The sequence below is a fragment of the Mastigoproctus giganteus genome, chromosome 11, assembly GCF_048544385.1.
Source record: "Mastigoproctus giganteus isolate SK-2022 chromosome 11, ASM4854438v1, whole genome shotgun sequence".
Taxonomy (NCBI): domain Eukaryota; kingdom Metazoa; phylum Arthropoda; class Arachnida; order Uropygi; family Thelyphonidae; genus Mastigoproctus; species Mastigoproctus giganteus.
The window spans coordinates 105,633,645-105,656,057 of record NC_143585.1 but is presented as its reverse complement, the minus strand read 5'-3'; the positions used below and the strand labels follow the sequence as shown (position 1 = coordinate 105,656,057).

Below are 22,413 nucleotides of genomic sequence, written 5' to 3'. Positions count from 1 at the left end.
AGGCCAAAAGAATGGGCGAATGGGAATTTTGGCATAATTAAGTTTTTGTGTGTGGGACATTCGCTAGCATAAAGATAGAGTGGGTGGGAGACTAAAGGCTGGGGGGGTTAAGGCAGAAATATGGGGATGATAGAGTAGGCAACCACCCCAGAAGTCAGTGAGGCAGGCCCATGCCTCACCAGGAGAAAGTAGGGGGCGTCGGGGGGGGGTCCCACCACCGGCGCAGGGGAGGGGGTGGAAAGGCTCCAGGCAAGGGAGCCCGGTGCGATCACCAACAAGCGTCTGCAGGAAAACTATACAATGACCCTGTTGGTGGTGTCCAGTCTGGTGTCATGTCCGAGTTGTCATCCTTGGGATCTGGGTCCCGTCCATGTTAGTCCTTTCCCTTAGTGTGGTTTATTTCCTAAGCTTTCCAGTTCTCAGGAGTGTGTCTTGTTTACATAGACCAAAAAACGTATTAAGTGGGAAAACGTCATTATAATAATATACTGCATAAAAAGTATGATATTCTTTATCACATACTTTTTATGCATGAAAGCTTTTTGTGTAGGAAACTACTTGTGCGAGTGAGTTGAAATTGGAAATTAAGAAATCAAATAGTGCAGGGAAAAACTTCTTATATGGGAATTTCTTATTGGGGTTTTACTGTATACCATATGTATGTATGTATGTAATTTAATTGTAGATATGCAATGATAGGCATTTTATACATTATCTTGCTATATATTTTGATTTGTAACACAAATTTACAAATGAATATACAGTGAAACTTCTCCTAACGGACACCTCTCGTTAACGGACATCTCTCTACAACGGACATTTTCAAATTCCCCAACTCACCTCTATTGGTTTTTACGTGTTTGCAGCTTCTGTCTAGCGGACATTCTCTGTAACGGACGCGGACAGGCAATCTGCACTGTTTCGTTTAGATTAGCACTTAATTTGATCTCCCCATAACGGACAGCGAGCGAGCTTACAGCCCTTTTTCTAGGAACTTTTCTTCCATGTATTGCCTCAATTGTGTGTTTATTTTCTATTTCCGATTCTCTGAATTTTATCAAGGTTTACGTCGCGGTTCTAAACCCTTTTTCAAGAATTTTAAGGCACGTGTAAAACTTCTGATGTATTCAGTGTGTGCAGGGGGGGAAATATGGTCGGCCTTTCGTCTTTTCAGTTTCAATTTTCGGGTTTTGTTCAGTGTCGTGTGAAGTGCACAATGTCTTCTCGTAAACATTTAACTTTAAAAGATAAAGTCGAACTCATTAATGCGTATGATCGGCTAAAAAAATAGTGTTCGCACTCTCGCTGCAAAATTCAAAATCGGGAAGACGCAGGTAAGCGACATCCTAAAGAAAAAAAATGAACTGCTCAAACAATTTTGGCAACACATAAATGATCAGGTTCAAAAATCATTCCCGAAAACTGTTGGACTTCAAATTGACAATGTTACGTATGAGTAGTTTTGTGGCGCACGTGCTAAAAAAATTCTCATTAATGGGCTGTTATTAGGGAAAAGACTGGAGGTTGCGAAATCTATGGGAGTAAATGAGTTCAAAGCTTCTGTGGGATGGCTAGACAAGTTCAAAACTCGGCATAAAATTTCTTGGAAAACCGTAAATGGTGAAGGTGGATCTGTTGATACTGGGGTTGTAACAGAGTGGACCGTCAAATTGGAAGATTTATGTTGTGATTTTGAAGCTAAGGATATTTACAACGTGACGAAACAGGGTTGTTTTTTAAAGCTCTTCCTGGAAAAACGAAAAGTGCCAGGGCGGAAAACTTTCTAAGGAACGCTTGACTACTATTGTGTACAAATATGCTGGGAGACTTTGAACAACCTCTTGTTATAGGAAAACCACAAAATCCTCACTGTTTCAAGGGCATAGAGTTGAATCTTGAATGTTGATTGGAAGTCTAATAAAAAAGCGTGGATGACACGAGATATCATGAGCGAATGGATAAGTCACTTTAACCAAAACATGATTTGTCAAAACAGAAAAATTATTCATTATTTTCATGGATAATGCTGCATCTCACCCGCACATTGAATTGTCCAACATTCAAATCGTTTTTCTGCCACCAAACACATCTGCAGAGTGTCAGCCTTTGGATCAAGGGATAATAAAAAATTTTAAACTTCACTACAGAAAATGTGTTTTAAGACATCTCATTGCAAACATGAACGATGTAACATGTGCGAGTGACCTTGCAAAGAAAATCAGCATCCTAGATGCGATTCAATGGATTCCCTCTTCACTAAACGCAATTAGAAAACAAACTGTCGTGAACTGTTTTGTAAAGTCTGGCTTGTCAAACTCAAAAATTGAAGTTGTGAACAGCAATGTGGAGCACCAAGAAGAACAAGAACTTCAACATCTATTGATAATGTACGATACTTCCGCTACAAGTGACCCTGGCTACAAAGATATAGACTCGAACCTCACTACAGAAGATGGTGCTATAGATATCAACGACATTATCATCGATATTTTTCAAGAAGTTCCTCATGAGGATGAAGAAATGGAAGGAGGTCATTCTGTCGAAGAACATATTAACGACGAACCACCGATGAAAATAGAAGAAGCGCTCATACAAATCAATCGTTTAAAAATGTTTGTCGCCGCTGAAGTATCTTACTGAAGGACTTTCGATGGTTTCTTCACTCCAAACAAATGTTGAAAACAAAATTATCAGCCGGAAGAAGGTGCAGAAGAAAATAAGTGATTACTGTATGTATTTTTCTTAAGATAAAGTCATAATATGCATAGCACAATTGTATGTATATTATTTACAAAAATATTGTGCAAAATCTGTATATAATTTAATTTAATTTTACATTAAACGTTTAACGATTTTTCTTTATCTCTTGTGTATGTAATTGTATATTATTTACAAAAATATTGTTCAAATTTTAATTTAATTTTACATTAAACGTTTAACGATTTTTCTTTCTTTCTTTCTTTTTTTTTTTCTCCTTCAGACTTCTTGTTAGCGGACACTTCTCTCTAACGGACACATTTTCGTTCCCCATGGCTGTCCGTTAAAGGGAAGTTTCACTGTATATTCCATAGATTTAACTAGGCATGTCTCTCAGTTATTCTCTAGACTTCACTAATTCTAATACATATAACATATTATACTATATATATATCTTTTTTGTCACTTTTTTTTAACATTGAAATACTGAAAAATTAATAAGTGCAATACATATTTTGCAGTTTTTCCTTATTTCTTTAATTTATGTTTATTTATGGTGATCTGGGAGATGCAAAATTTCTATTTTGCTCCAGGTGTAGGCTAGTTACTGCTCTGCTGATTAGTGTAAGGAGACTAGTTATTGTCTTTAGTGATTTCATAAGACTGGGGCAGCACAGCCAAACAAACTATGGCTTTAAATTTGGCAGTTTTGGAAAATTTGCAAACTTTAAATGTGACAAACTCTGTTCAAGTAGTTCATGTGATGATATCCTTGTATTGTAGTGCTTTAGCTGCATTACTCCTGAGAATTCACTTACAATCATATTAAAAGAGCGTCACATGAATTATGTAATCTGTGACAAACCCATCCTTTAAATCCATTTATAGTTTTCAGTTTATCCTGTAAACATAGTCCTTTCATTTCCAGTCAATATGTTAATCAGCAAATACTACAACTTCATTCTTATTAATGAAGTTATAGTCTGGAACTTGCTTATAACATGCATCAACTGTTTTAAATGAAGCTATGGATCACTGCATTTTTATTTGATAAAGAACAAGTGTAATATCTGGTACCTATACCAAATTTTTCTCACCCACTTTGTGAGAAAAAAAACAATTTTTTGTTTTGAGAATGAGTCAAATTGCTTATTTCCTCACATGTATTTTAATAGGATTAGTCTAGTTTGCATCATCCTGTATATGTGCATGGAAAGTGACCTTATACTTTCACTCTGAAAATTGCAGTTCTCCCATCAATAAGTACATATGGACTACTACTTCACATATGGCAGGTAGGATTCTGTCATATTGTTAATTTGTCATTCACAAATTTTCTGTTTTTACTCTGGAATGACCATATATGTTTAGAAGAGTTCACAAGATAGAGAGAATACAAGAAAATTATTGTATTTAGTAGTTAGTCAGCTTCAACCACAGTCAATTAAAGCACATGTAATTCAGTCCCTCACACTTGACCTAAAACATTTTGAAGGTAAAAAAAAAAAAAAAAAAAATTAATACTTTTATATTAAAAATGGGAAAATGTATCCTCTCTTCTTGTAATATCTCAAGCAATCTTTTGCAGGTTGTTTAACAAATCCATTGGCATTACTGAATGAGACACTGTTTTTTGCACTTTCAAGTGTATCATTCATTTTTCTGTTATCATAGTACGCTATGATAGTATACCAGTTTTACTGAATCACCTGTTTGTAGCTGTTTAGATCCAAATCCCATTGGAGACTGAAAAAAAATTTAAATTCCTTTCAATTGGGGCTCTAGTTAAGTGATCTCAGGCAGAGGGAGCATTTGTTATTATTCAGGTTTTCAGCCTAAGCAACATACAAATTGACCTACGAACACACACATATATGGACACAATAGAAACAGTGCAATATAGTGTTAGATGCTAATACAATACATAAATAACAACAGTGAATTCCTATTATCATGTCATAATATCCTGTGTTGATTCTGCTTGCAAATGATAAATAATCAAAACAATATGGCATGGTTTAAAACATTCTGAAGTTGCATCTATATTTTATAAATTAAGGCAAGAAAAGGACAAAGTTCTTACCCATTGACATCGATCCTCCAAGACTGATGAAATCACAAAATTGCTTTGAATTGCACTCCAAACAAAAGCACTTCCTTTACATTGGCATAATTTATAATTATTGTATAATGCAGTGCCATCACTGACATCCAGTGCCATCTTAGAGGAGGACCAGGAACACACCTGTCTAAGTATTTGAAGGAATTTTTTAAGGATAATGGTTATTAGGCAATAACCATTGAAATTGCTGCAGAAAAATTTTACTGCTCATAATAGGAAAAGTGACATTTATTTATAAAACAACACTAAAGCAACTTATAGTGATAATATTACAACCTCTACGATTACTATAGCATAATAATTTCTCTTTATGAAATGTAATTGCAAATATAATTAAAATACTTTTCTTATGGAGAATGCCAGTTAAAATGGCACTACAATTAAGCAAATTAGTGCCATTTTAACTGGCATTTAATTTATTTTTTTGATATTTATCCAGGTTCTGACATCAATCACAGTTATGACTATGATATTAGCATTAGTAGAGGCATATGATGCAAGAAGGCGAGCGTATGCAGCATCAGCCAACAAAAAAAAAAAAAAAAACTCCCATTTCACCCCTCCATTCATTCCAAATGCCTATCCAGCTCAGCCTTAAATTTATTTAGGCTATTAGCTTCCACAACAAAAGATGGAAGCCTGTTCCACCGATTAACTACCCACTGGCTATAGGCAAATTTCTGCACATCTATTCTACAACTATCTTTCCTCAATTTGAAACTGTGCCCTCCCCTCAGGTTCTTAGTCTGAGCAAGAGGAAGAATCCCATCAACATTCAGCTTGCTCAACCCATTCAAGGCCTTATACACCTCAATCAGATCACCTCGCAGGTGCCTACTCTCCAGCGGTGCAATTTGCAGAATTAAGCCTTTCTTGGTAAGAGCACCTCTTTGTTCCCCTCACCAATCTTGTTGCCCCTCTTTGTACTCATTCTAGCAACCCTACATCCTTCCTAAAATGAGGCCTCCAGACCTGTACACAGTACTCAAGGTGTGGTCTGACCATTGCCTTGTATAATGGGATAATCACCTCCCTGTCCCTGCTAGCAGAATTCCTATATATCATTGACAAGACTCCATGACCTGCCCTGGCAGCCCATCTACACTGTTCAGCAAACTTCATATTTGACTGCACAATTACCCCCAGATCTTTTTCACTTTCCACTTCCCTGAGTGCAGTACCACACAGTTGGTACATTTCTCTTTGGTTATTGCTACTCATATGCAGTACTTTGCATTTGTCAAATATTAAACTTCAGTTGCCACTTCTCAGCCCATTTTCCCAACTTATCTAGATCCAGTTGGAGTAGCATACTAACTTTAACAACCCGCCAACCTTTGTATCATCTGCAAACTTGGACATTAAACCTGATATACCTTCATCAATATCATTGATAAATACTGAAAATAACAATGGGCCCAGTACCGAACCCTGGGGAACTCCACTAATAACATTTGTCCACGAAGAGCAGTGTCCATTGATTACCACTCTCTGTCGTCTCCCACTCAACCATCCCTTTATCCATTGTAGCATCTTACCCTTAATGCCATACCTCTCCAATTTGTACAGCAGTCTTCCATGTGCAACAGTACCAAAAGTTTTCCTGAAATCCAAGTATATGATATCAAAATTATTTTTGGCATTCAGTTGCTTTGTGACCACATCATAGTTCCAATCAAATTAGTCCTGTCTGACTAATTTGATTGGATACTATGATGCCCTCATAATTATGGAAGGAAGTTCTCATAATTATGGCTAAGGGTTTGCTTATTTCCTTTGCTGCCTCCTTTAATATAACTGAATAGATCTCCCTTTAACAAACCCATGCTCTGTCTTAACTATCACTGCAGTCTTGTCTAGATGATCCTGCAATGCTTCTTTAACCAGTGATTCCATTATTTTCCCTAGAACACAAGTTAAACTAACAGGTCTGTATTTACTTGTGTCACCTTTTGAACCCCCTTTGTGAATTGGTGATACATTTGCATACCTCCAGTCCATGGGGCCCTCCACTGAGTCCAAGGAAGCTCTCATAATTAAGGCTAAGGGTTTGCTTACTTCCTTTGCTGCCTCCTTGAATATAACTGGATAGATCCCCTCCACCCCAGGTCCCTTCCTTATGTTTAACTTCAACAATTTCTCCTCCACTTTGCTCTCATATTACAAAATCACTTTGCTCCCTTTTAGCATTTGATAATGTTCTGGCACTCCCCTCGTGGAATAACTCCTCACGTGTGAAATTAGATGCAAAATACTCATTCAGTTTATCAGCTACCTGAGCATGATCATTAATAGTCATCCCATCTGTGTTAAGTGGTCCAATCTGATTCATCCCTTTCCTTCTGGAGTTTACATAAGTAAAGAACTCTTTGCTGTTTTTCTTTGCTTACTTTTCCAAAGATTTCTCGTAATCTGCCTTTGCCTGCCTAACCTCCTTTGTGACTTGATTACAGACTAGTTTATACCTGCAACAGGCTTCTGTGTCACCTAATACTTTATATGCATCCCATACATTCTTCTTCTCTGCCACAAGCCTCATTAATTCATCTGACATCCATTTAGGCTTGAACAGTATTTCTTAGTTGGAATGAAAAGCCTAGTAGCCTCCAAAATTAAGTCCCTGAAGGCTTCTCATTTAGAATTCAACGTTGGTAACATCATCAGTTGATCCCACTGTACAGAATTTAAAAACTGTCTCAGGCCACCGTAGTCACCTTTACGAAAGCAAAAACCCTTCCCTTTACCGTTGATGGTAGTTACATCTTTAAGTAATTCCCACATCAGTACATTGTGATCAGTCACCCAGTGGTTCCTTTATCTGCAAATTCTTAATGCATGAATAATCATTGCTGATAATCAGATCTAGAGTATTACTCTCTCTGCTTGCCTCTCGAACATGGTTCTGTAGAAAACAGTCATCCAATAAATCCACAAAAGTCTTGCTAGTGTGCGAGTGACCAACCCACAAGTTCTAGTCAATATCTGGAAAGTTAAAATTCCCCATTATAAGACATTCTGATCATCAGATACTCATCAGATTCATTAGAAGCACCAAAATCATTTGGATGCACATCCTTAGATTTTATGTGTTTCTTAACTACCAGCATAACCCCTCCTCCCTTCCTGTCCTGTCTATCTATCCTTCCTTTACACACTGTACTCCCCAAATTCCAATTCTGCACTGCTTATATCTGTGTGATACCACATCTCTAATATCCCAACAATATCTGCCTTTGATGTCTTGACTAGCACCTCAAGCTCATCAAATTTATTAACTATACTCCTAGGTTTGGTGTACATGCAAGTATACATGCACCTGTTCCTACTCGTAGTTACTCTAACACAGCCCATGTATTTATTTGTTCCACTATTACTCCCAGCAGTCCTGGAAATCTCCATTGCGTTGCTTTCCAGGCTACTGCTCATTCTAATAGAAGCAGTGCAAGAATCACTTTTGCATCTGCCTGCGGTCACTGTTAACCTTTTAGTCTGTGTATCCCCCCCCAAGCTAGCAGTTTTCCGATCCACCTAACACTGCCTCGATAGCATCAGCAAATATTCTTGCACCCTTTCTATTTAAGCGTTCCCTGTAGAAGCAGTCTCTCCTGTCAACAAGCACAAACCAGGCTGAAAAAAATTCTACCCCCTTGAGCCTTGCACAATATCTCCAGGGCCGAATTGATCAACAAGGTTCTCATCATATAATGATTGCCAAATCATTGACAAGTAGCTGTGCATTTGTTTATTAATGCTACAAAATAAAGAGAATGTAGTGCATATTATATATGTAATTCGCAGTAATTAAAATTGATGTGTCATAAAGTTGAATAAAGCATTGATATTACATCAAAATAAAAATAATAGTATTAAATTTCAAAATTTTAAACCTTCCTTTGTCATAAATTATTAAAACTAGTTTGAATTTCATTTAAGAACATGAAATTTTTTTGTTATGGCATTATCAACAACACATTCTTTGCCACGAATCATCTTAAAAATAATGTTATTCCTCTTCCTGAAACTGCTCTGCCCCACATGATTAAAGGTAAACTTAATTCTGAGCTCTGCACCAATGTAATTTCTTCATTCATCAGACCACAGCTAAAAAATTGGTGCATCCTTTGCTCTTACTTGCTTACATTGGATGAGCAGTGCTACATCTAAATCTTCATGCTTTGTTGTATGCCGATACTTCCATTACAGTTGAAAAAACTATCCTCAAACAGAAATTTTCATGAATTTTTTTTTGTAATTATCAACAAAGTTGAATTTAGAATTGCACCTGTTTACAGATATCTGTTTTTGAGACATAAGAAGCATTAACTTCTTATGGAAACTGTATTTTTGCTTTCAGCGATAATGCAGTATGCTTACAGATTTTGCTATCTGTTTTTTTGATAAACTCAAGATTTATTAAAATAAAAAAAATACAAGTCTATATACTGTACCTTGAAATGAATTTTATCAATAAGAAGAGTGTCATAAACTTTTTTTTTTAAAATATAGGCAATGTTTTTATTCGGCAATGATTTTCTGTAATGGTAGCTAATGGAAAATTTAGGGGTGGGATTAGCATAAAAATTGACCGTCGAATGACAAAGAGGATGAGAAAATAATGTCAAATGGCATTTCGTCTTAAAAACTTTTGCCTGTATTTATTTTCCTAGCTGTGTCTAAGAAATATTTTTGTATTAAGTAGTATTTTAAAATAAACTTTGTTTTACTTTAAGCAAATAATTATACATTGAGTGTAGCTGCTGGAATGAACCCGACATGTGTTTCATGTTAAAATGGTACATCGTATTATGGGATTACTTTGCCCGATTGTATGTTTTTTGTGACTAGCAGATTTTAAACTACATTGAATATTTCAGCAGTCTTATTGTATAGGATGTGGCTCTCACAAATAGAGCAAATTTCCCTACAATAAGTTGCATTGGTATTGCATTGCTTTCAAACTGATGACATTATCAAAAGGCTACTTTACCATTTATTTAAAAGATGAGACACTGTTCTGATGGCTTGTTTTGGGGGTTACTGACCCTTTATTAGATAGCAGCGGCCGACCGGGCTAGCCGAGTGGGTAAAGTACCTGCCCGGCAACCCAAAGGTCGCGGGTTCGATTCCCGCCTCGGGCTTGGATCAAAGTACTGCAAAAAACCTTGGGAGGTGCAATATGGCCACAGAAGCCGATGCGCCAACAACTACCAAATCAAAAAAAAAAAAAAAAAAAAAAAAATAGCAGCTGATCTAAAGTAGTGGATCTAAGGCAACTTGGTGATAAAAGAAGCTGTTCTTTCATCACCAAGGCAATTGCAGTGATCACTGTAATTAAACTATTGACATGGTAAATATTCACTGCAGTTAAAATTCTGCTGTGATCCATTTGAATTCAGTAATTTATTCCTTTTTGCTTGTTATGCTAATTATTTATAATTAGGTGTGATTGTGATTGTTCCTGGGTAATATGCTCCAATTTTATTTAATTTCCTTAGAATATCAAGAAACTTTTGAAAGTTCCATATAGTAATTCTCAAATAAGTATGATGGTGCATCGAATTGGAAAGACTCTCTTGTTAGATCAGTTTGATGTTCACAGTCATTTGCTTAGAGCATCTCAAGTAAGTGCAGTGAGTATAATTATTAACACATAATAAAGGAAAGAAATGTAATGGTAGTAATAATAATAATATTATTCAATAATCTCATTAGTTTATTGGCTCAATCAGGAAACCTCCTGAGTAGAGTCCAGCAGGACCCTTGCATGTGAGGAAAGGTAGCAGAAAAAATTTTAAATTAATTTCCCTAATTGAAAACAGAATTTACAGAAAGCACAATTCACAGTTTTGTATAAATATATTTTTCTGAAATGAATCCATATGTATTTTTGGCTGTGTGAAACCATTGGTCTGCATCAAGATCAATATTGTTCATTAGTTTTATTCTAGAATTTGGTGAGCAGTGATGAAATTTATGCAGTCTATCCTTGCTTGAAGTTAACTTAGGTGAATTCTGGAGATGGGTTAGGGGGTTGTTGTTGTTATTTGGTTTTTAGGAGTATTAGCAACTAAGGCCATATTGCTCCGGTGCGGTGGTCATTCCCTGACCTTTCTGCATGCTCCGTATTTGGTGGTGACGGGCTCGAACCCCGGTCTAAACAAGAAGCGTGTGCTACGCACTGCTGCTCCTTCCCACCTGGCTACGGAGGCGCCTTGGGGTTAGGGGGAACTAAAATGCTAACTCAACAGAAAATGAATGGTATACACCCTGTTCAACAGCTACCAAGTAATGCTCAAAGTCCTTGCAAATTCAGCAGAATTTGTGAACATTAAAAAAAATCTATAGAGGGATCTGCAGGCTGGTCGTGGAAAAAACAGTTATGCTAATTCAGTTTTTAAAGTCCAGCAAAACAGAAAATCAAACAGAACACATGCAATTTACAGACAGTATACATGGAGTAATATGGCCATTGTTGCTGATGCTCCTAAAATTCTACAACAGCATCACTATGAAATCCCAGATGTTTGCATAGTCTGATTCTCCTCCCAATTGTTTTGCCATAAAGTTAATCTTGGTTACTGTAAAATAGTTAAGCAAGTTGGGGAGGGATAAATTTCTCAAGGAGCTGGAATCTGTAAAAAGGTACTGAAAGTGCTTTCAGGTCTTAAGGAAGTAGGATTCTGTAGCAAAAGTTATGTCTCTGATTAAAGGCAGCAGATATTTTTCAGTGATTAGTAGCAACACATTCCAGAAAATATATAAATATTTATGTACTTTAAAATAATCTTCATATTTTTAAGTTTTATGAGGTCTACCTTTACAAATCAAAAGCACTTCAGTAATGTTTTGAGAGAAGGATATTACACAATGCTCATTCATATTTAACATTAATTTTTTTAATAATCTTCTGGGTGAATGTCTGTCTTAGAATCTTTAGTTAATAATTGAATTCAAATTTGAAATGAATACTATGTTTTAGCATTAGTAGAGGCATATGATGCAAGAAAGCGAGCTTGTGCAACATCAGCCGAAAAAAAAAAAAACATTTCACCCCTCCGTTCATTCAAAATACCTGTCCAGTTGAGCCTTAAATTTATTTAGTCTATCAACTTCCATAACAAGTGATGGAAGTCTGTTTCACCAACCAAGAAATTTACCTTTAGCCCGCTGGCTAAAGGTAAATTTCTTCACATCTATCCTACATGTCTTTCCTCAATCCGAATTTATGCCCTCTCAGGTGATTATTCTGAGCAAGAGGAAGAATCCCATCGGCATTGAGCATGCTCAAATAATTCAAGGCTTTATACACCTCTATCAGATGACCTCGCCGGTGCCTAGTCTCCAGGCACTGTAATTTGCAAAACTTAAGCCTTTCTTCGTAAGAGCAACCCTTTGTTCCATTCACTAATCTTGTTGCCCTTCTCTGTACTCGTTCCAGCAGTTCTACATCCTTCTTCAAATGAGGCCACCAGACTTGTATACAGTACTCAAGGTGTAGCCTGACCATTGCCTTATACAAGGGAATAATCACCTCCTTATCCCTGCTAGGGAGAAGACAGAGGGTGGTAATCAATGGGTGCTGCTCTTCGTGGACTAATGTTATTAGTGGAGTCCCACAGGGTTCGGTGTTGGGTCCACTGTTGTTTTGTGTATTTATCAATGATATTGATGAAGGTATATCAGGCTTAATGTCGAAGTTTGCAGATGACACAAAGGTTGGCAGGGTTGTTAATGACAGCAATGGCAGTGTGCTACTGCAACAGGATCTAGATAATTTGGGCAGATGGGCTAAGAAGTGGCAACTGAAGTTCAACCTTGACAAATGCAAAGTACTGCATATGGGTAGAAGTAACCCCAGAGAAACGTACCAACTGTGTGGTACTACACTTAAGGTGGTAGAAAATGAAAAACACCTGGGAGTAATTGTGCAGTCAGATATGAAGTTTTCTGAGCAGTGCAGACAGGCTGCTAGGGCGGGTCATGGGGTTTTGTCAATGATATATAGGAATTTTGCTAGCAGGGAAAAGGAGGTGATTGTCCCTCTGTATAAGGCAATGGTCAGGCCACGCCTTGAGTACTGCATACAGGTCTGGAGGCCTCATTTTAGGAAGGATGTAGATTTGCTTGAGCGTGTACAGAGAAGAGCAACACGATTGGTGAGGGGAATGAAGGGATTCTCTTACCAAGAGAGGCTTAAGTTCTGCAAATTGCAGTGGCTGGAGACTAGGCACCTGCGCGGTGATCTGATTGAGGTCCATAAGGCCTTGAATGGGTTGAGCACGCTGAATTCTGATGGGATCCTTCCACTTGTTCAGATTACCAACCTACGCGGACATAAGTTCAAATTAAGAAAGGACAGATGTAGAATAGATGTGCGGAATGCCTTTAGCCAGCGGGTGGTTAATTGCTGGAACAAACTTCCATCTGTCGTTGTAGAAGTTGATAGGTTAAATAAATTTAAGGAGAAACTGGACAGGCATTTGAAGGGAATGGTGTGATTTTTTTTTTTTTTTTTTTTTTTTTTGGCTGATGCTGCATAAGCTCCTACACTTGCTTTCTTGCATCATGTGCCACTACTACTACTACTACTACCTCTCAGCCCATCTGCTCAACCTTTCCAGATCCTGTTGCAGCAACATAGCGTCAATAGTGTCCTTAACAACCCTGCCAACCTTTGTATCATCTGCAAACTTGGACATTAAGCTTGATATACCATCATCATCAATATCATTTATAAATACAGAAAACAATAATAAACCCAACACTGAACCCTGAGGCATTCAACTAATAACATTAGTCCATGATGAGCAGTGTCCATTGATTACCACTCTCTGTCTTCTCCCACTCAACCATCCCTTTATCCACAGCAGCAATTTGCCTCCAATGCCACACTGCTCCAATTTGTGCAGCAGTCTTCCATGTGCAACAGTATCAAAAGCGTTTCTAAGATCCAAATATATAATATCAAAGTTATTCCTTACATCCAGTTCTTTTGTGACTGCATCATAGTATTCAATCAAATTGGTCAGGCAAGACTTTCCCTTAACAAAACCATGCTGTGTCCGAGCTATAACTGAAGTCTTGTCTAGATGATCTTGCAGTGCTTCTTTAACCAGTGCCTCCATTAATTTTCCTGGAACAGAAGTTAAACTCACAGGTCTATAATTACTTGTGTTAGCCCCTGATCCTCCTTTGTGAATTGGAGTCACAAATTGCACATCTCCAGTCTATGGGTACCTCCCTTGAGTCCAAGGAAGCTCTCATAATTATGGCTAAGGGTTTGCTTACTTCCTTTGCTGCCTCCTTTAATATAACTGGATAGATCCCATCCACCCCATGTGCCTTTCTTGTGTTTATCTTCAACAATTTCTCCTCCACTTTACTCTCAGTTATTACAAGATTATCTAGCTTACTGCCAGAGTTGAATACATCTCTGGCATTCCCCTCACTGAATAACACCTTGTGTGAATGTCGATGCAAAATATTCATTTAGTTTGTTAGCTACCTGAGAAGGATCATCAACAGTTGACCCATCGATATCAAGTGGACCAATCTGATTCATCCCCTTCCTTCTAGAGTTTACATAAGTTAAGAACTCTGCTGTTTTTCTTTGCATCCTTTGCCAAAGATTTCTCTTAATCTGCCTTTGGCTGCCTAACCTCCTTTGTAACTTGGTTACAGACCAGCTTATATCTATCATAGGCTTCTGTGTCATATGTTAATTTATATGTATCCCATGCATTTTTCTTCTCTGCCATATGTCTTATTAGTTCATCTGACATCCATTTAGGACTAAACTTTGAACAATATTTCTTAGTTGGTATGTAAAGCCTAGTAGCTTCCAAGATAAGTTCTTTGAATGCTTCCCATTTTGAATTTGCTGTTGGTAACATCATCAGTTGGTCTCACTGTATAGAATTTAAATACTGTCTCAGACCATCGTAGTTGCCTGATGGTAGTTACTTCTTTGAGTAAATCCCACTTCAGCACACTGTGATCACTGCCACCTAGTGGTTCCTTTATCTGCAGATTCTTAATGCATGAAGAATCACTACTGATAATCAGATCAAGAGTATTACTCCCTCTAGTTACCTCCCAAACATGCTGATGTAGAAAACAATCATCCAATAAATCCACAAAAGCCTTGCTAATGTGTGAGTGACCAACCCACAAATTCCAGTCACTATCTGGGAAATTAAAATCCCCCATTAATAAGACTCTCTGATTTACTGGCCCACTCTTTCTCTGTACAGTTTCTTATTATACTCATTAGAGTCATTAGTCCTTTAGCACACTCCTACTCTCAATTTTGATCTCCCAATTCTTATGTCACACCAAACTGACTTGACACTGCACTGTCCAGCGATGTTGACTGACTTCACTTCCTTGGATTTTATGTGTTTCTTAACTAATAGCATAACCCCTCCTCCCTTCCTATCCTGTCTGTCCTTTCTGTACACATTGTACTCCCCAAATTCCAGTTCTGTATTTCTTATATCTGTGTGACACCACATCTCTGATATCCCAACAATATCTGGCTTTGCTGTTTTGAGAAATTCCTCAAATTCATCAAATTTACCAAACTCCTAGCATTGGTGTAGACGCAAGTATACATGCACCTGTTCCTGTTCTTAGCTACCCTAACACAACCCATGTGTTTACTTGTACCGCAATGACTCCCAGCAGTCTCTGAAATATTCGGCATCTTGTTTTCCAGGCTGCTGCTCATTCCAATAGAAGCAGTGCAAGACTCACTTTCACCTCTGCCAGTGGCTACTGTTAATCTATTAGTCCTTGTATCCCCGAAGCTAACAGTTTTCCAACCCACCTAACACTGCCTCGATAGCATCAGCAAATATTCTTGAACCTTTTCTATTTAAGTGTATTCCATCCCTGTAGAAGTAGTCTCTCCTGCTAACAAGTACAGACCAGGCTGAAAAAAATTCTACCCCTTGAGCCTTGCACAGTCTTTCCAGGGCCGAATTGATCGACAAGGCTGTCATCATATACTCCCTCCTATCATGTCTGGGCAGAATTGCAGACACTTTCAAATTCAACCCCAATTCACGGATTTTTTTCAACCGTGACCTGTACTTGTTAAGTAATTCTGCTGGTATCTTACTCTTAATATCATTAGTGCCAATGTGTACAACTATATCACCTTTTGTGCCCTTAAAAGATGATATCTGCTCTACAGCGTCATCAACCTTTGCCCCTGGCAGACATACCCTGGTCCTGTTCCACCTATCCTTTTTACAAAGCATGTTCCCCATTTCTCTGACAATAGAGTCACCAACAACTACTAGTTCCTGTGGGACCAACGCATTCTTCCTTGGGGGTTGCCGCTGTGTTTCGTGATGACCAAGTGCAAGCTCTGGCGTTGATGTGGGCAGCTGAGAGCTTGATGGGCCCTCAATTTAGATCCTTTGAGGGCATCCACCCTGTCCTTCAAGCTCTCGTATAGTCCCATAACAACGCTGAGTTGTCGCCTGATTTCGTTACACTTCTTGCATCGCACGCACACACAAAGACACCCCCCGTGGCAATATCATGTCCCGTACCCAATTGCTCCACAAACATCATGCAAGCAGTGCATTTTAAAAGGCTGTGATGCAGAGGGCAACTGCCCCTCCTCAGTTCTCCCCTGAGCCACAGCACTCCCATTAGCTTGAGCCTTTTGCTTTGCTGCTCTGGTCTGAGTCATGATTTTGATTTAATTTCAATAAAATTTCAATTTCAGTACAAAATTATAACTCTAAACTTGTATCCCAATACAGTTATAACGCTATATATATTTTTCAGTAGCGAGTATTATCTACGAGTTCCGTAGAGTTTGATAGAGTAACTTTTTAAAGGATATATGTTTTCAGTTTAATAGTAGTATGAAATATTAAACTAAAATCTTACAAAAATAAGAAAACAACAGAGCAGATAATGTTTCTCTTATTTGGTTAAAATGACATGGACTGTAGAATTATGGAATGTAAAATTAACTTAATGGCTACAGGCAAAACAATTGCATATTCAAGAATCTTCTCACATTGTTTTTTAAACAACTGCTGTTAAAAATTTGGTAATGGATTAAAGTATATCCTCAGAGTACTGGCTGGGTTTGGTAGGTTAAGAAACACTGATTTTTAGAATACCCAAATATCTACAGTAATATATTTAAACACGATGATTCTTTTCACCTGAAATTTAGTGTTTTCATTTTTAGAAACAGTGGGAATGGCTACGGAAGTTTTATTTTGAACATATTCTTCAGTCACTTCATGAAAAGGTAAGTCATTCAAGTTATTCTTTTTTTTTATTTACTTGTTCTGTATCTATATTTTTTATAAAAATTGCATTGTAAAGGTTTGATTTCTTCTGTGTGTGTGTTTATTATAAAAATGTGCCTTTCTTAACTGGAGCATGAAAGAATTATGTTAGAATAAACTTAACTATTGCTATCATTCAAATCTGTGATACCCAGTTGGTGTACAGGTCACTGTGATAGTATAAATCTGTTCTTCTGGACAATAATAAATGGCCCTCCATTTATTATTTTTCTTCCATTCTATCTATTTCTTGTTAGCTCTTTATCTCTAGCCGGTGTATGCCTTCTTTCGTCAAATGTTTACTTTACACCATTGATCCACCTTCCACTTAGTGTGTGTGAGCCTTCAACCCACATATTCTTTTTTCTTCAGTTTTCAACGAAGTTGATTTCATAATCAACTAATTTACATATAATGAATTATATTTTGATTATTGAAATAATTGATTATTGATTATTTTTTTATTCACATCACTGATATCCATGTTTTAACTGTAATGAAATATTATTGGCCTGTGCCCCCCCCCCAGTATAATTGTTGCTAAAACCCTTACTACTGCCTTAATTGCATCACTTTAATTGTATTTCTTGCTTGATTCAAAATTATTGGTCCATGCCAATCCCCAGGCTAAAACTGTTACTAAAACACTGCCTGAGTGTTTTAGTAACAGTTATGAAACTTGTAAATATTGAAACTCGTAAGGTTATGTTATTTTGTTATTTGTTATTTAGGAGCATTAGCAACTAAGGCCATATTGCTCCGGGATATGCGGTGGTCGTTCCCTGACCTTTCCGCGTCCTCCGTATTTGGTGGTGACGGGCTCGAACCACGGTCTAATCAAGAAGCGTGTGCTACGCACTGTTGCTCCTTCCCACCTGGCTACGGAGGCGCCCTACTCGTAAGGTACTTATGAGTCCATCACAGCAACAACTATTACTTCATATCAGGAGATATGAAGTAATAGTTGTTGCTGTGATGGACCCATAAGTACCTTACGAGTTTCAATATTTAACTTTCTTTAGGGCATTCAATATTTAACTTTTTTATGACTAACTAATGAAGTGAATCGATGTTTCCTTTTGAGAAAACGTGGATTCCCTTCATTAGTCAGCATGTTTGACACCAGCATCACACCCATTTTATAACATAAAAATATTCAATCTTGAATTGCTGTAATGCAAGATTGACTATTTTAGATATAAAAAATTTAGGGAAAAAAAAAATCTTTGTATTGAAGGACTGAGTTTTCACATCCTGCAAACAGACAGACTTGACTTAGAATATACAAATTTTCTATAAACATGAAAAATTAATCTCCTCTGACATATATAATCCAGAAACCACCAGCACAGTCAGCTGAGGTTGAATCTCTATTACAGCTATTCATACAGGGTTCTGTTATCAAACTAAAATATAAAATAAATTCAGAGTTCAGTTGTAAAGCTCTCCAGATAGATAAACTCAAAATGAATTTTGGATTTGAAACATTTCTCAGACTTTTTTTTCATTAGCATCACTTCTAAAAAGAATGAGCTGATTTTATTCTCTCTCTCTCTCTCTCTCTCCCCACCCTTCTCCACAGTTTTGAGAACTAAATACTTATATGTTAATTTCAATGCTTTAAATGTAATTTTTTTTAATATCTCCTTCTTCCCCCTCCCCACAGGTCAACATCTTACAATTTAATAGACACAGATCCACTTTTGTATTAGTGTTTTGGTGCCATTCTCTTAACCTTGCTATGTTTATATAAGAAAATACATGCATATGAAATAACTTTTCTAAGAATTTATTTTTTTCTCTAGGAAAAATGTATGCTCAGGAAAAAGAAAAGTCGTGGTTACCTTCAAAATAAAAACATGTTTTCTAAATTTTTGTATTATAGGTAAGTTTATATAAATATTAGATAAATAATTGCTTTAATTTATAAATCTGGAAAATTGATCGTGGATAAAACTTCTTAAGGATTTTTTTTTCTTTTTTCTTTTAATTTTTTAAATATACAATAATTTTCCCTCTTGTCAGGACTACAAGATTGTATTACATTATTGTATTCTAAATTTAAGAACTATTAGAAATATCTTTTGATACTTAAAAAATTCAGTTGCTATGTGATATATTTACATAGTACAGTAAACCCCCACTATTCGCGGTATCTGTATTCCCGGTTTCGCGTATTCGCGGTCGCTGATTTAATATAAAATGAAACCTAAAAAAATGTGAATTTTAAAGTGCCGTCAACATTTTCCGCCATAAAAAAAAACATGGGCGTGGCTAAAATTATCTTTCCCGGTCAAAACAGGGCTCAGTAGGTGGGGGGGGTGACAAAATCGCGAGCGTGGATGTTTCTCGCTAATCCTTGTTTAGTATGTGTTATGCGCTTGTCATGGAAGATTTCGTCGTTTGCTTTTAATTTATATGCTTATAAACTGAATAAATTTATCAATTTATAAATTGATATGCTTACAAAAGTGATAAATCTACCGTTTTGCAGTGTAAAACAGACTTTTTCGAGTGTGTTAGTGGAAGAAAGTGACTTTATTGTAGACAAGTTCTTTCCAACCCGTACAAAAATATGGCTACGAATAACAAGGGAAATCTGAAAAGATCAAAGAAGGTGATAACATTAGCGAATAAAATTGGGTTATTAGCTAAAATATCTAATGGTTAAAGTGTCTCCTCAGTGGCAAAACATTATAAAAACAATGAGTCAACGGTACGATCAATCAAGAAATCGGAAGAAAAAATCCGCCGCAGTGTCCGTGAAAACGTGCTAATTGCTTCAAAAATTTGCTCTGTAACTCGTGATGTTAAATTAGAAAAAATGGAAAAGGCTTAAAATCTGTGGATAGGAGAACGAACTCAAAATAAAATTCTGTTAAGTTCACTCATCATTCGTGAAAAGGCAAAACTCCTTTATCAATACTTTAGCGAAACTGGTGATAGCACTGGCGGGATAAGTTTTTTAGCTAGCAAAGACGCTGGTTTGAAAGATTTGTTTGAAATTTCTAATAAATATTACATTTAATATTAAATTGTTTCTTATTTTCATTTCGATGCCATTGCTGTTTATGTATGTAGTCATATTATGAAGGTACATATAATACATACATAGACAAAATTTTAGACTAGTTTTTCTTATATATTTCATACTTTGGAACGGAACCCCTTTATTACTACTATGGGAGCCATAACTCAGTATTTGCGTTTTTGGTATTCGCGGCATTTCTCAAGAACGTAACCCCCACGAATAGCGGGGATTTGCTGTATTTTAAAATGATATTTGAAAATAACTTTTTATTTTCCTTCAGTTAAATAAGATGTATATTCCTGAGATCAGACATTAACTTCATCTTGTTCATTTATAGCTTTTTGTGGTATTGCATACAAAGAAAAGAAGGTATATTTAAAATTTCATGTTTCCTGTGATTTTTATAATTAGGGCTTAACAGAATGCAAATATTGGTTAACTGGGTAACTTATTGGTTTTAAAATCTTATTTAGGATAAATAACAAACATTAAGGGTGATAATTTTATTCGGCTTTAGAATAGGCTGTAATTTTTTTTTTTTTTTTTTTTTTGCTAGGTTTTCTTAGTACGCCTCAGTCTGTGATAATGGTATTAAATTTAGTAAATAATGCATCTGTTTGTTGCCTTAGTAACAATGAATATATCATTGATATTTGGCACAATGTGATTTTCAAGTCATGGTTTAGAAGATACTATAAATGTTAAAAAGTGGTAATGGTGACATTTATGATTATGCTTTTAAACTTCATGCACACACACCTTTGTTGTTCTGGATTGCTTTAAAGATTTTATAACTGTACTAGAAATCACAAAACTGTTGGTTTTTTGGTGCCATCAGCAAAGATTCACCTCCAGTAATAATAATAATAATAATAAGCGGTATACCCCACTCAACCCAAGCGAGGAGCCCCCCAACCAGGAGGCACAAACAAAGCTAGAAAGAATGGCAGAGAAGACACTCCATGGCAGACACTACAATGATCTCCATCAAGATCACATAAATAAAATTGTTTCCAAATGCATGGCTCACCAGCGGGACGCTCTTCCCCGAGACTGAAGAATTCATGCTCGCCATCCAAGACCAGGTAATCAATGCCAGAAACTATAGAAAATACATCTCCAAGGAGCCAGGAGTGTCCAATGACACATGTCGACGATGCCACCTGGCCTCAGAAATGATCCACCATGGGGTGAGTCTGAGTACCCAGACTGAGCACACTCATAGACACGACCAGGTAGCCAGGTTTTACATCAGAAGCTAGCAAGAAATTCCAGTTGATCGAAGAAAGTGTACCGTACTACATGTATGAACCCCAGGCAGTACTAGAGACCCCAACCCACAAGCTGTACTGGGACTGCACCATAATAACGGATAGGACAATCCCGCACAACAGACCGGACATAACGCTTGTGGACAAGAAGGATAAAGCTACTTATCTGATTGACATAGCACTGGCAACCTGCAGAAAAACCCATGGTGAAAAAATCAGGAAGTACACGAACCCAAGACGGGAGATCAAAGAGATGTGGCATATACAACAAATAACAACCATCTCGATCATCGTGTCAACCACAGGTATGGTGCCAAAACCATACGTAACAGCCTATCAGCAATAGGTCTCCCAGCAAACACCTACAAGGAACTCCAGAAAGTGACAATCCTGAACACCTGTAGGATAGTCAGAGTTCCTCGACCAACAGTAACACCAGACATAACAACAACCTACCCTGTGTACTTGGTAGCAATACCTGTCATGAGGTGGAACCCCCAATCAGGGAGAAATAATATAAGAGCAATAATAATAATACTTGATTTCTTTAATGAATCCTTTATCCATGGACTGTATTAAACAGGTCACATTTGATGGCACAAATACAATTTTAACATTAGGATATAGAGCCTCTAGATTAGTGGTCTCCACTCTCTTCCTTCTTGATAAACTGTTAAGAACTTGTAATATTCTTGAACTTTAATCTTCTATATCCATTTTTCCCTTTCTTTTTTAGTATTTTTAGCATTAGTATTATTATTAGTACTAGTAGTAATAGTGGCATATTTTGCAAGAAAACATGCTTATAAAGCATCAGCCAAAACTCCTACATCACTTTTTTTTTCTTTTTTTTTTTTATGAAAACCCCAAACACGAAAGCTATCAAAACCTATAGTACTTAGTGCCGTGCATGGGTTGAAGGAGAAGTATGGGGGGGGGGGGGATGCCAGAAACTTTGCTCTAGAGACTAAA

At 36.9% G+C, this 22,413-nt stretch overlaps 1 protein-coding gene across 1 annotated transcript in view; it reads left to right on the top strand.

Annotated features, from left to right (window-relative positions):
* Nucleotides 1–22,413, top strand: part of LOC150078328 (erythroid differentiation-related factor 1) — a 257,306-nt gene that overhangs the window by 60,289 nt on the left and 174,604 nt on the right. The window contains exons 4-6 of the mRNA XM_090384532.1: nucleotides 10,315–10,440; nucleotides 17,037–17,099; nucleotides 18,945–19,024. Coding sequence (XP_090240658.1) covers nucleotides 10,315–10,440; nucleotides 17,037–17,099; nucleotides 18,945–19,024 — 269 coding nt within the window. The remainder of the gene's footprint in view (nucleotides 1–10,314; nucleotides 10,441–17,036; nucleotides 17,100–18,944; nucleotides 19,025–22,413) is intronic.